Below are 14334 nucleotides of genomic sequence, written 5' to 3' on the forward strand. Positions count from 1 at the left end.
ACAAAAACAAGATTAAAAAAAAAAAACGTCTTCATCATATTAGGCCGATATGTATTTTTCTGCATATTTTTGGTAAACAAAATCGCAATAAGCGCATATTGATTGTTTTGTTTTTTTGCACAAAAGTTATAGTGTCTACAAAATAGGGGATAGATTTATAGCATTTTTATTATTTATTTTTTACTAGTAATGACTGTGATCTTTTTTTTCTTTCTTTTGGGGGTGGGGACTGCAACATTGCGGCGGACAGATCAGACACTTTTGACACTTTTTTTTTTTTTGAGACCAGTGACATTTATACAGCGATCGGAGCTATAAATATATAAATGGCCACTATTCTGGCTGCAGCCAGACTCAGCGGAGGGAGATTTCTGTAACATATTTGGCAAGTACAGAATCACAGTGTATATAAAATAATGAGCACAGTGGTTGGAAGGGAAGCTTCAAAATGGCAAAGATGTTTTTATTACAAATTTATGTGAGCAGACTGCAGTTCCCCTTTAAGTGATTTCTTGATTCAACAGGTCTGGCAGTAATCAGCCCTGGGTGTGGCAAGTGAAATTTAACAAAACAATGTTGTTAATCGCAGGTCATTTGTGATTTAGCAGGGGGGGGGGGGGATTACTTTTTCACACAGGGCCAGGAAGGTTTGGACAGCTTTTTTCCCTTTAAATGCATGGAATCGTCATTTAGAAACGTCATTTTGTATTTACTAAGGTTATCTTTATGTAAAATGAAAAATTAGTTTGATGATCTGAATCATTTAAAGGTGACAAATATGCAAAAACATAAAAAAAATCAGAAAGGGGCACATACTTTTTTTCATGGCAATGTACATATGTGTGTGCGCAGTCTTTGACGCAGAGATCGAGCGCAGCGATTTTGCTCTTGGCATAGAAACCTCTGCCGGCCATGGACGCATATGTGCGGTGTGTGGGCATTAAAGTCCACCCTCTTTGCCGCCACACATATGCCTGCCCTTTGGTCTACTATTGAGGATCACTATCCAGGTAATGCCCACTCAGCACTTCTCTCTGCCCATGAGCTCCAGTATGCAGCAAAGCGGTGTTTACATTTTGTGAGCTAAAAGAAAACTTTAATGAGATCTAGAAGAAAATGTAGGGGAAAGTTTTTTTTTTTTTTTTTTTTTTTTTTCTTTTTTGTTCATTGTTTTGCTTGTTCCGTATGAACTGGCCCTTTAATTGACATCTGTTTTCCTACTCTTCTATCCTCCACAGCGTTGGTTGCCACCAATTTCTCCTCCTCCTCGTCAGCAGGCACTCCTGGCTTTAGTAGCAGCCAAAATTCCAACACCCTCCCCCGCACTGCGCACCAGATGAGTCCAAGGACGACGATGACTAGAAGGCGGCAACGGAGAAAGGACCACAAGAGTTCCTGTAAACTGATTTTTAATCCTGTCCTTGCACGGTCTATGCAGTGTAATTATTTAAAACTCGCAGAGCTATTTGTCCTGTGCATGTACTTGCGTCCTGTGAGAATAGGGGCAAAATCGAACGTTCTCCTATTTCTTCAATAGGTCAAATGTTATTCATTCCTAAAAAAATAAAAAATAAATTAGTGGTTAAGGAAAATACAGCATTATGGCCACTAGATGGAGCTGATGATCATAGTAACTTTAAAGTGGTTGCATAAAGCCTAACTATTTTTTACCTTAAAGCGGAGATCCACCGAAAAGTGGAACTTCCGCTCATCTGATTCCTCCCCCCCCCCCTCCGCTGCCACAATTGGCACTTTTCAGAGGGGAGGGGGTGCTTATACCTGTCTAATACAGGTATCTGCACCCACTTCCGGCAATAGACTCCCGTGGGAGTCACGCAACTTCCCAAAAATGTCTATGCCACAGTTTGTGATTTAGAAGATTTATTGTGAAATCAAAGTCAAAGGAATCCAAGAATGGAAAGGGTTAAAATATGGCTGACAGACAATCAATGTTAAACATCATGCATGATTATGAACCTCAATCTCATCCAAACCCCGGCAGGTGTGTCCGGGCCGGTGCTGGGGGTGGCCAAAAGGTGTGTAGATACCAGATGTCGCATGGGCATCCACCCAATGGAAGAGATGACAGACCCCTGGTTGAACCCATAAGGTTAAGTGATGTGGAGAGGCCCCCAATGAACCGGACAGAGAACTCCAAGCCACCGGATGGTGAAGCTGCTGTAGTCAGGCGGCGCGCCGGATGTGACATCACCAACACGGAGTGACGTCAGACTGACTTACCACAACGAGACTTGGGATGGATCGCAGATGCAGTAGTAAAGCTGTTCTGACTAAACTACATACAAGGCCATAAACTTTATCTCCAGCTTCATATAGGGCTTACACATCCTGGTGTTCTATTTATCCCTTGCATCAATGCAGACAACTTAACTCAATGAATAAACTCACTGTATGGAGAGACAGACGATGAATCCTTTCAATGGTTCTGTTTAATGATGGATATTCATAGGTAGAAAAACGTTGGTGTTGTAAGCCACAAGGAAAGATGTTACAGCATGGTGATATACTGAGCAAATAAATCGGAGACAGGAAGAGGAGGGGAATATACAGAACTACTGTGGGGGAGAGAGTCCAGATAGAAGGAGCAGAGCTTAAAGACACAGAGCAATGATAAATAGGGTTGCCACCTTTTCTTCAAGCCAAACCCGAACACTTTAGCGGCATGGTAAACCTTTGGGTGCCCCAAGGAGAGTAGTAATGTGGTGTGCATAGCATGCAGCAGCGAACGGTGGGTGTGGCCAAATTGCTCTGACATCATCACCCTGCCACCCAGTGATGTGGAACTTGCCCCAAGACAGCCACCTGCAGCTCCCAGATGCCAACAGATTTCAGTGACTATCTTGGTTACTTGAGGAGCCACTGCCCAGTTTGAATAATGTGTCTGGGTTTCAGTCTGCTTGAAACCTGGACACATGATTCAAAACCCTGACTGTCCGGGTGAATCCTGGACAGGTGGCAACCCTAAATGATAAATCACAAAGTGTAACACAACAAGAGTCGGTCAGCAGGCTGTAGTCATGACAACCCGTTTTTGGGGCGTGGCCCTTTATCCAATCGATCAGTTATGATCATCAGCTCCATCTAGTGGTCAGAATGCGTTATTTTCTTATTTACTGTATTCTGTTTCGAGAATGTTCCACCTGGAGAGAAAATAGCCTTATAACATTTTGATTTCGCCGCCTTCTCACAGAACAAATGTAGATGCATTTATGCAGGAAGAATAGCTTTTGTACATTTTTATAGATACACACCTGTGTGTTTTATTCAGTGGGTATTGCCATTCTGATACAGGAGGAGTATACAGGAGGAGTATCTGTTGGACGAGGTTGATGTTTCTTGTGTCATCTGATCTGATCTTGGTGTAATATGGGTGGTGTGCTTTTACCATCGCTTTTATGATTGTAAAATGTGTGCAATTATTTTATTCTATAGAAACGTGACGGCAGAAAAAAAAAGAGCAGTCCATCAAGCCTGTCAATTATTTATTTTTTTAATTTTTCATTCACCTTATTATTTTATGTTTAAGTACATGGGGTGAGGAGATTTTTTATTTTTTTTTATCTAATTATTTAAAAAAATAAGTTGTAGTTTCTCTATGGCGAGAGGACCAATTGCTGCTCAGTATTTTACTATACAACTAACGATGCCTCCTTGTAACGCCTGCACCCCCCCTTTCCCCCCCAGTGTCCCTTTCTTCCAGTACGGTGGGTCCTGGCGGTCAGATCATACACACGGAAACCACAGAGATAATCCTTCGGGGTGACCCCTTAAATGGATTTGGGATTCAGCTGCAGGGAGGAATATTTGCAACTGAGACGCTGTCATCACCCCCGCTGATCAGATTCATTGAGCCGGACAGCCCAGCCGAGAGGTGAGATCTTTGCTTCGTTGATAAGTTCACCTTTTCGAACATATTGGCATGTCAAGCCTGTCTTTGGGGTGTAACATGTTCAGCACCCCCTCACCCCCTGTGACAGCAGGAGGGGCTTCCCTTCGCTGGGTGGGGGCTCCACCCGCACCCTTCATTTACAAAGATCTGTGAATGAGGAAACTACAAGCCCGGTCTTCCACTGTGGCTTCAATGGGCTATGAGATTTCTGATCAGCACGCTCATAATCCATTCCCTCCAGATTGAAACTGAAACGGGGGTACAAGAGGAAAACTGGAGAGTGCAAGAGCCTGATATTGAACCTGCAACCTGCTAATCACAGGCACAATATTATTATTTAAGGTACTTGTATAGCACCGTCAGTTTATGCAGCGCTTTACATATACATTGTACATTCACATCAGTCCCTACCCTCAAGGATCTTACAATCTAAGGTCCTTAACTCATTCATATACTGGGGCCAATTTAGACAGTAGCCAATTAACCTACCAGCATGTCTTTGGAGTGTGGGAGGAAACCGGCGTCCCCGGAGGAAACCCATGCAGGCACAGGGAGAACATGCAAACTCCAGGCAGTTAGTGTCGTGGTTGAGATTCAAACCAGCAACCCTTTTACTGCTAGGCGAAAGTGCTACCCACTACACTTTGCGGACACACACAGAAAAAAAATAAAAATAAATGCACAATTTTTCTACCTGCAAAAAGATGAGCATTTATTATTTTGTGATTAAAGATGAACTTCGCCTTTTAAAAATGCCATAGGTATAGGAAAATACTCGCTGATCTTCTAGAAATCCAGAGAGCTCAGTTTCTTGCAGTGCCTCTCTGCTGAACTTAAATCCTAACCTGTGTTGTCAGCCCTGCCCAAGTTCTCCCCTGCTGGACTGCAGCACACCTACTCCTTATGTTCTGAAGATTAGAAGAGGGAGGGGAGGGTTCTGGAAGTCCCAATGGGGAAAAACGTGACATTGATCCAGAATTTGCACCACGGCTTGTACAGATTTCACCACTACCACCGAGTCAGCATAGAGAGAATCAGTGAAGATCCAACAAAACAAAAGTTGTTTTTAGTGTGGGAATTGGTTTTCGGCATGGTTACTTTAAAGTATGTGAACCCACACCTTGTTGAAACGACCTATTCAGTCTAAAATAGAAATGCAAGGCAAAATGTGTGTGTGTATGATATATATATATATACACACAGTATCTCACAAAAGTGAGTACACCCCTCACATTTTTGTGAATATTTTCTTCTATCTTTTCATGTAACGACACTGAAGAAATGACACTTGTCTACAATGTAAAGTAGTGAGTGTACAGCTTGTATAACAGTGTCAATTTGCTGTCCCCTCAAAATAATTCAACACACAGCCATTAATGTCTAAACCGCTGGCATCAAAAGTGAGTACACCCCTAAGTGAAAATGTCCAAATTGGGCCCAAAGTGTCAATATTTTGTGTGGCCGCCATTATTTTCCAGCACTGCCTTAACCCTCTTGGGCATGGAGGTCACCAGAGCTTCACAGGTTGTCACTGGAGTCCTCTTCCCCTCCTCCATGATGACATCACAGAGTCGGTGGATGTTAGAGACCTTGCGCTCCTTCACCTTCCGTTTGAGTTGGGTTTAGGTCTGGAGACGTGCTTGGCCAGTCCTTCACCTTTACCCTCAGCTTCTTTAGCAAGGCAGTGGTCGTCTTGGAGGTGTGTTTGGGGTCGTTATTTTGGAATACTACCCTGCGGTCCAGTCTCTGAAGGGAGGGGATCATGCTCTGCTTCAGTATGTCACAGTACATGTTGACATTTATGGTTCCCTCAATGATCTGTAGCTCCCCAGTACCGGCAGCACTCATGCAGCCCCAGACCATGACACTCCCACCACCATGCCTGACTGTAGACAAGACACACTTGTCTTTGTCCTCCTCACCTGGTTGCCCCCACACACGCCTGACACCATCTGAACCAAATAAGTTTATCTTGGTCTCATCAAACCACAGGGCATGGTTCCAGTAATCCATGTCCTTAGTTTGCTTGTCTTAAGCAAACTGTTTGCCTTTTTTAGGCTGAGTGTAGATCTGTTTGTCCCAAGCATGTATAAAGCCTCTTACTGTTGACTGGCTCATTGCCTCTACTGGAAGTCTGTTCCAAGCATCAACTACCCTTACAGTAAAATAATACATATAAACAGGTATATAGGGGGGCGTGTCAGCACAAGTCTTGGCCATAGGAGGGCAGGCAGTGCGCGCCCCCTACCCGGAAAGGCAGAATAACACACACACACACACACACACGTGTGTGTGTGATTCTGCCCACACTGTAGCAGTAAAGCTACAATGTGCGGTTGTAAGTGGTTCCCTCTCCAATGCTCTGATCCTCCCTGCATGCATTTTTTAATAAATCGCAATGTAATTACTTGTCTTTAAAGTATTTCCATGCGGCAGTCAACGCTCTAGTGCTATGGATGAACCCACAGTTCTTGGAATTCAGAAGTGTTGTCGCCCCTCCACAGATTGGCCGGAGCTTGTCATGTGACCACATAGAAAAACTTAAAGCCGAATTCCGTGAATTTTTTTTAAATTTTTTTTTTTAAAGTCAGGAGCTACAAATACTGCAGCTGCTGACTTTTACAATATGGACGCTTACCTGTCCAGGGCACCCACGATGTCGGCACCCAAATTCGATCGGTTTCTCTGCGCCACCATCTTCCGTAAGGGAATCGGCTTGCGGCTTCACAGCCTGGTTCCCTACTGCGCATGCGCGATCCCACTGGTCCCTGCTTTCTTCTGAGGCCTGTGGATACTGCGGATACTGCGGATACTTAGGCTATCTATGCCCGGAAGTGGTAGTAAATACCTGGATTATACAAGTATCTGTTCTCCCCCTGTGACACGGAAAGTGGAAGTTCCATTTTTGGGTGGAACTCCGCTTTAAGTATTTACATTGCAATTTATTAGAGAATGAATGTAGGGAATATAAAAGCAGTGGGGGGGAGACATGTAAAATTTGTAAAATTTTGGAGGATTGTATTGACCCTTTTTCCTGTTCTTTGATTAGAACGTCGGGGTATTAAACATCTGCGGCGGGCAAATTAATCATCTGCTTTGTGCAGAGTATGCTGGGAGTTAGAATTCGGGGGGTAGAATCTGCAGCTTCTGCACTAGAGCCGGGCTCAGGGAGACGCGTGCGAGGCGCTCGGGGCGGAACAGCAGCGAGTCCGAAAAGCTCAGACTTTGTCAGAATGACATATCTGGTGCAGCGTGCGTGAAATGAGAGGTAACCAGGCTTGCAGGGACACGCTCTGCCCTGGCACAAGGACACTCAGTCTATCCATGAGCTCCACGCTCACAGCTAATTGACTGCAGATTTTAATTAGCCTCCGCACTGACACCCGGGAAGGACTGCGCATTGTCTGTGGCCCGGATACAAAGCGTGCGGCGCGTCCGATCGAATCACTTCCAGAGAACTAAATTACATAGGCTGCTCCCACTGTCGTCTCGGGGGGGATGGGAGGGGGGGGTCATGGCCTTGGGGCCAGCAGCAGTTAGGGGTCCCCGCAGAGGGTGACCCTCTTCCTTAAAGTGATTGTAAACCTCAGGCATAAAATCTGAACAAAGCATATCCCTCCATAGTGTGTATTTGCCTCAGTCCAGAGCACCAAGTGTCATTTCTCTCTACTTTGTTCCTCTGCTATCAGCATGAGCCTGAGTTCACACTGATGCGATGCGGGACACCGCGCATGTAATTCGCACAGGAATCGCAGCGCATTCTTGTGCGAATTACACGCAGTGTCTTTGGGGTGCAATTTTGAGCTACGGATTTGTATGGCTCAAATCGCACCGCATTCACACCACACTCGTGCAGGACCCTTTTTTGTTGTCCGTACCAGAGTGGGTGTTCACACCCAATGCGATCCCATTCTGCAAATCGCACTGTGTTTTGCAAACCGATTTTCGGGGGTGTCCTTAACTTAATATACACTCTGCGATCGGGTTGCGGTTTTGACGCAGTGCGGATTTGCAGCGAATTCTCTGTAGAATTCGCACCGCATTTAGTGTATACCGAGCCTGAGTCACTTCTGGCAAGTTCTTCTGACACCAAGAGATCAAAGGTGACAGGGGAGGGGAGCTCCAGCGCAAAGACTTTGATTGACTCTGTTCCTGTGTGAAAGGGTTGTCCACTTCCCTCCGATCAGCTCTTTAGAGTTCTCCTTGCTGAACTCTAGTGTAACTTCAGATCTCCACCCCCTTTTTTGTCCGTCGGATTTTGCCCATCGGATCTTGTCCGAAACTGTTGCATACACACGGTCGGACTAAGTTGCCGAAAAATCAGATCTTTCAGAACGTGATGACGTAATTTCGTTACGATGGGACTACATTCAGGCTAGTAGCCAATAGCTTTGATGTAGGAATTTCATCTGAGCATGCGTGGCACTTGGTCCGATCAAAATTCTCTACACATGATCGGAGTATGTCCGATCAAACCAGTTGGACGGAAAATATTTCCAACATGTTGGAAAATTGGGTCCGACGGATATTCCAACGGAATCAGTCCGATGCATACCACACACAGTCGGATTATCCGACAACACGGTCCGATAAGACACATTCTGACGGATTCTCTGACCGTGTGTACAAGGGCGAAGGGTTTAAAGGGGAGTTCCAACCTAAAAAAAATAAAAAGATGTTTGCATTAAAATACTCCTTTTAACCTATAAACAAATATTTGGAGGAAATTTTTTTTTTTTATAATTACCCTAAACGCCCTGTTATGTAGTCATTGCAAATAATTGAAGAACTCTGGACAGCCGCACTCCAAGATAAATTCAAATGCCTTTTATTCGTGAAGCCGAATCACACAAAAGTGGGTCACAGCGAAACAACAATATCTAACGCGTTTCACACTACCAAAAGTGCTTACTCATAGCTGATTGGAGCGGTGGTTCTCTCACATTTGGATTCCTGTTATGTAGTCCCCGTAATCTGACACTTCCTGATCCGCGGAGCTCCTCGTCACTTCCTCCCTCGCCTGTGCTCCTGGGAAAAACCACTTGAGCAAAAAAAAAAAAAGAAACCCTCAAAAAAGTTTTTTCTGCCAATATTTCGCCTTCCTTGGTTCATCGCTTTCCCATCATTAACACAATGATTATTTTTTTTTTTTTTTATGAAACCTTTCTATGTGCAATACATATATTTTTTTACAAGAAATGTAAATATCCCTTGTAATAGAAAAAAAGCATGACAGGTCCTCTTAAATATGAGATCTGAGGGTCCAAAAAGACATCATATCTCATATTTACACTAAAATGCACAAAAATAAATAAAAGAAATAAAAAAAATAGTCATTTAAAGAAACAATTGAAAACAATTTTACGAGCTAAAGTGATGTTTTGATGTAGTTTTCGCTCCCTGCAGTGTCATGGAGACGGGTGGGGGCCATCTTCCCATCACTCGTCTCCATGCCCAGCCAGTGAGAGGACCCGATCGCCTCCGCCCCTCCTTCGGAAAGCGGTGAAGGGCACCAGAGAGCGGCGGGAGGGGGGGCTCTCTCCCGCCGCCGCTGATGAAAGTGATCTCGCAGCGAATCCGCCGCAGAGACCACTTTTATCTTGTAGCGGACCGCCGACCGAACACGGGGATACCAGGGTTATGGCAGCTAGATGCTGTCATAACAACGATATTCCGCCTCAAAGTGAGGACGTATATTGGCGTGTGCGGCGGTGCAGAAGTGAATCTCTCTCTCTCTCTATATCTATATCTATATATATATATATTATTCTCTCTCTTTCTATATATATATATATATATATATATATATATATAAATATTTTTTTTTTGGGGGGGTAACGAACACTTTAACAGTGACTTAAAGTACAACAAAAGGTAGAGTGGAGAGGGATTAGACCCCCTGTCTGGTGTTTATTGCTGTATGTGCCCCCATTAGGGAGACTGGCCCGCTCTATTTGTCCTGATGACTGTTATCTCCGAGAGTGAAAGTGAAAGAAGATCCCATACTTGGAGTTGTTACCAGAGCAGGAATAGCGGGCAGATCTTCCACTCCTTCCGGTGACAACCAGGCAGTGTTAATTTCGTCGACTAAAACTACTAAAACATTTTAGTCGACCAAACGAATACTATTTTAGTCGACTAAAATGTGACTAAAACTAAAACAACTCGACTAAAATGTTTTAGTCGACCAAATGAATACTATTTTAGTCGACTAAAATATGACTAAAACTAAAACAACTGAGACGACTTAAATATGACTAAAACTAAAATGGCACTTTAGTCAAAAGACTAATGCCCCATACATGCGGTCGGACATTCCGACCACAAAATCCGTCTGATTTTTTTTTTTTTCCCCGACGGATTTTGGCTGAAACTTGTCTTGCATACACACGGTCGCACAAAGTTGTTGGAAAATCCGATTGTTCTGAACGTGGTGACGTTCGTAACGTACGACGGGGACTACATAGAGGCCAGTTAGCCAATAGCTTTCGTCTCCAAATTTTTTTTTCTGAGCGTGTGTGGCACTTTGTGCGCCGGAATTCTCTACACACCATCGGAAAAGTTTTGTTGTCGGGAAAATTTTAGATCCAGCTCTCAAACTTTTTTTCCCGTCGGGAATTCCAACAGAAAAAGTTCCGATAGAGCCCACACACGATCGGATTTTCCGACAACGTAATCCGATCGGACTTTTTCCGTCGGAATTTCCGACCGTGTGTATGGGGCATGAGACTAAAACTAAATTGAAATTTGACTACAAAATGAACACTGGTCTGTAGTGCATGTTCATACCTCAATACCATAAATCATAACGTAATAGATTTTTCACTCCAGCAGTATATAATGAGTTTGGAAATTGCAGAGAAACGTTAAATAATGCATTACAATTTAATTACACCCATTCGATTTTAGACGACTAAAATTAATTTTAGTCTACTAAAATGTACTGGAGATTTAGTCGACTAAATACGACTAAAACTAAAACAATTACAGAAGACTAAAATGGGGCTAAATCTAAAATGCCATTTTAGTGCTAAAACTAATGCCGCGTACACACGACCGGACTTTCCGGCAGACTAGATCCGACGGAATCATTCTGTCGGACATTCCGATCATGTGTGGGCTAATCCGAACGTTTTTCATGAAAAAAAATCTGACGGCCCTAGAAATAGAACTTTTCAAATCTGTCCGATGGACTCAATTCCGATCGAGAAAACCGTTCGTCTGTGTGCTGGTCCGACGGACCAAATACGACGCAAGGGAAGCTACTGGCTATTGAACTTTTCTAGTCCCGTCTTACTTCATCACGTTCAAAATGAATGGACTCGCGTGTGGGCAAGTCCGTTTGTTCGGAAGTCCTTCCGAAACTCCGCTGAAAGTCCGTAGGGAATACCGTCGGACCTTTTCTGCCGGAAAGTCCGGTCGTGTGTACGCAGCATAAGACTAAAAACTAAATCAAAATTTGCTGCCAAAATTAACACTGAAAACCAGGAAAAGTCTCTAACTTTGGAGAGATTTCCTCTCACTTCCTGTTTGGCTATGGGACAGGAAAGAAAGTCTCCCCAATGGAACACAGATGGCAAAAAAATAAAAAGTTGACAGGGGTTATAACCCTCCCTACTTTATTCAGAATGAGGAAAAAAGTGCTTTTTATTCTACCGTAATGACTCTTGATAAGCAGCTGATGAAATCGCGGAACACAAGTCGGGTATTTAATCTCTCGCTTGCAATGGGAGAACAAGCCTGGCGTCCCATCCTGCCTGCTCCGCCACTCGTTGGGTAATGAAGCCCTGGAACCCGCCCTTTTTATAAATGCTTCCGCAGCGGCAGTATCCGTGAAAAAAAAAATCTTGAACACTCATAAAATGTAAGAACCTTTTGGAAGTGCTTTGTCCTTATTGGTTGACAGCAAAAAGGAAAATGCCGCACAATTTTAGTCGATCAGTCGTTGATCATTAAAGGAGCTGCAGTGCCACCTTGTGGCAAATTGGTGAATTGTTGGTGGTTTTCTGTTCCATGCAACAGAAAGAATTGATTACCAGACATGTGCAATTCGTTTCCTTCCGAATGAGTTTGTTAATGAATTTTGACAAATTTGTTAATTCGGAATTTTCCAAATGAGCAAGAACACGTTTTACATTTTTTTTTCCAAATATTCATGAATTTGAGTATATTTGAAAATTTGTAAATTGGCAAATTCAGAAATTCAAGAGCGTGGTAATGCGGTGCGCATAGTGTGCCGCAGTGAAAAGTCGGTGTAGCCAAATTTCTTTGCCGAACTCATCATCCTGCCCCCCCCCCCCCCAGTAAAGTCGAACCTGCCCCAGACGGCTGCCCGCAGCTCCTGGATGGCAACAGATTTGTGTGTGACCATCGTGGTTACTTGGGGAGCCACAGCCCAGTCAGAATAATGTGTCCGGGTTTCAGTCCACCTGAAAGCCGGACACAAGTTTCAAAACCCAGACTGTCCGGGTGAATCCCTGACAGGGGGCAACCCTAGCCTGGTCATGAAGGGTAAATCTTCCGGAAGCTCAAGTGGTAAAGGAGGTGGATGTGAGGCACGCCAAACCTTCTCTAGTAGACAAACGTCATAAAAAACACCCGGACGATTCACCTCCAGAGAATGTTTGCTGAATATCAAATTCACTGCTTTATAAATATGCCCCACATGTGATGCTGAGCCTCCATGATTAGAATTCTTGAAAATCAAAGGAAAGGGGTGGGACAAGGACAGGCAGTCTGGGGAAGAAAGAGCTAGATGATTCTGGATGTCCTCCCTGTGCACCGGTCCATGAATGTTCTTTCCCTATACCCGACTGAAACTAAAAGAAGTATAGGCAGTACACATTCTACTTGAGCCCTGGAAGATTTGGCTGCTCAATGACCAGGCCATTTTTTTTGCGATTCGGCACTGCGTCGCTTTAACTGACAATTGCAGGGCCGTGCGACGCTGTACCCAAACAAAATTGACGTCCTTTTTTCCCCCACAAATTTTTTCTTTTTTTGGTGCTATTTGATCATCTCTGCAGTTTTTATTTTTTGCGCTATAAACAAAAAAAAAAGCGATCATTTAAAAAAAAAAAAAAAAACACAATATTTTGTACTTTTTTGCTGTAATAAAAAGCCCCAATTTTTTTTTTTTAAAAAAGCAATTTTTTTCCTCAGTTTAGGCCGATATATATTCTTCTACATGTCTTTCGGAATAAAAATTGCAAAAAGCGTATATTGATTGGTTTGCACAAAAGTTGTAGCATCTACAAAATAGGGGATAGATTTATGGCATTTTTATTATTATTATTTTTTCTTTTACTAGTAATCGCGGTGATCTGCGATTTTTATCAGGACTGCGACATTGTGGCAGACACATCGGACAAGATCAAGGGGTTAACTGTGTTCCCTAGGTGTGTTCTAACTGTGGGGGGGATGGGACTGACTATAGGAGATGAGAGACTGTGGTTCCCAGCTCGTAGGAACTCACAATCTCTCTCTCCTCTCCTCACAGGATTGGGATGTTTACACACACACACACCCTTGTTCTGCCCGTGATTTTGTGTGCGGCCGGCGGTCATTGCGACCGCCGTTCACGAGCATCAGCTCCCCCGCTGTACAGCGGGTGCACGCCTACTATCCCGCTTAAAGGGACTGACATACAGCTACGACGGTTTGCGGGATCGTGCCGACCTGCCGCAGTATAATGAAGGCGGCTGGTCGACAAGTGGTTACAAAGTAACTCCACTTTTGTTGAGAAAAAAAAACATTCCCCTCTGGGTGATCTTTGTACATTGCAGGGATTTTAACCAAGTTTGTTGCTGATTCCTACTGCTACAGATTCTTTTGTTTTTCTGAAAAAATTGCTGTTTGTTTGCCTGTGTGCCAAGTGAATGTGACTAAATTTATCATTATCAATCAGCTGCTGTATTTGCAGGGTCCTAATGAGGAAAGTGGCTGGGTCTGCATCTCTGTAAATGTGATTTGCCTTTGGGAGTACTCACCAAAGATAAACATACAATTACAATATGACTTGTGTAGTATATGTATATATTTTATCAAAAGTGGAGTTACCCTTTTAAGTTGGCAATGTAGCAGAATATTAAGTTCTAACTCCTGAACCCTACCCTGTCTCACCAGGTGTGGGCTCCTGCAGGTTGGCGATCGGTTACTCTCCATCAACGGGATCCTAACAGAAGATGGGACGCTGGAGGAGGCCAATCAGCTCCTTCGAGACGCAGCATTGTCCAATAAAGTCGTGCTGGAGATTGAATACGATGTTGCAGGTGAGTTAGAATCTCTTTTAGTCTACATTCAGCAAACCACGCCTGCTGAAAATCAGACCGTCTCCGCTGTTATCGCTCTTCTGGGCTCTTCTCTATCAACTTCAGGGTGCGGCCGGCTAGACACAGAGGATACCAGAGACCAGATCGTCTCTG

The 14334-nt window shown here is 43.8% G+C and overlaps 1 protein-coding gene across 1 annotated transcript in view; it reads left to right on the forward strand.

The window, feature by feature from the left end:
• GRIP2 (glutamate receptor interacting protein 2) overlaps positions 1 to 14334 on the forward strand; it is a 293045-nt gene that overhangs the window by 217476 nt on the left and 61235 nt on the right. The window contains exons 11-13 of the mRNA XM_077451617.1: positions 1239 to 1397; positions 3706 to 3892; positions 14036 to 14181. Coding sequence (XP_077307743.1) covers positions 1239 to 1397; positions 3706 to 3892; positions 14036 to 14181 — 492 coding nt within the window. The remainder of the gene's footprint in view (positions 1 to 1238; positions 1398 to 3705; positions 3893 to 14035; positions 14182 to 14334) is intronic.

Source organism: Lithobates pipiens, unplaced genomic scaffold (genome assembly GCF_037356315.1).
Source record: "Lithobates pipiens isolate NorthernLeopardFrog02 unplaced genomic scaffold, aLitPip1_a1.2 Scaffold_23, whole genome shotgun sequence".
NCBI classification, from domain to species: domain Eukaryota; kingdom Metazoa; phylum Chordata; class Amphibia; order Anura; family Ranidae; genus Lithobates; species Lithobates pipiens.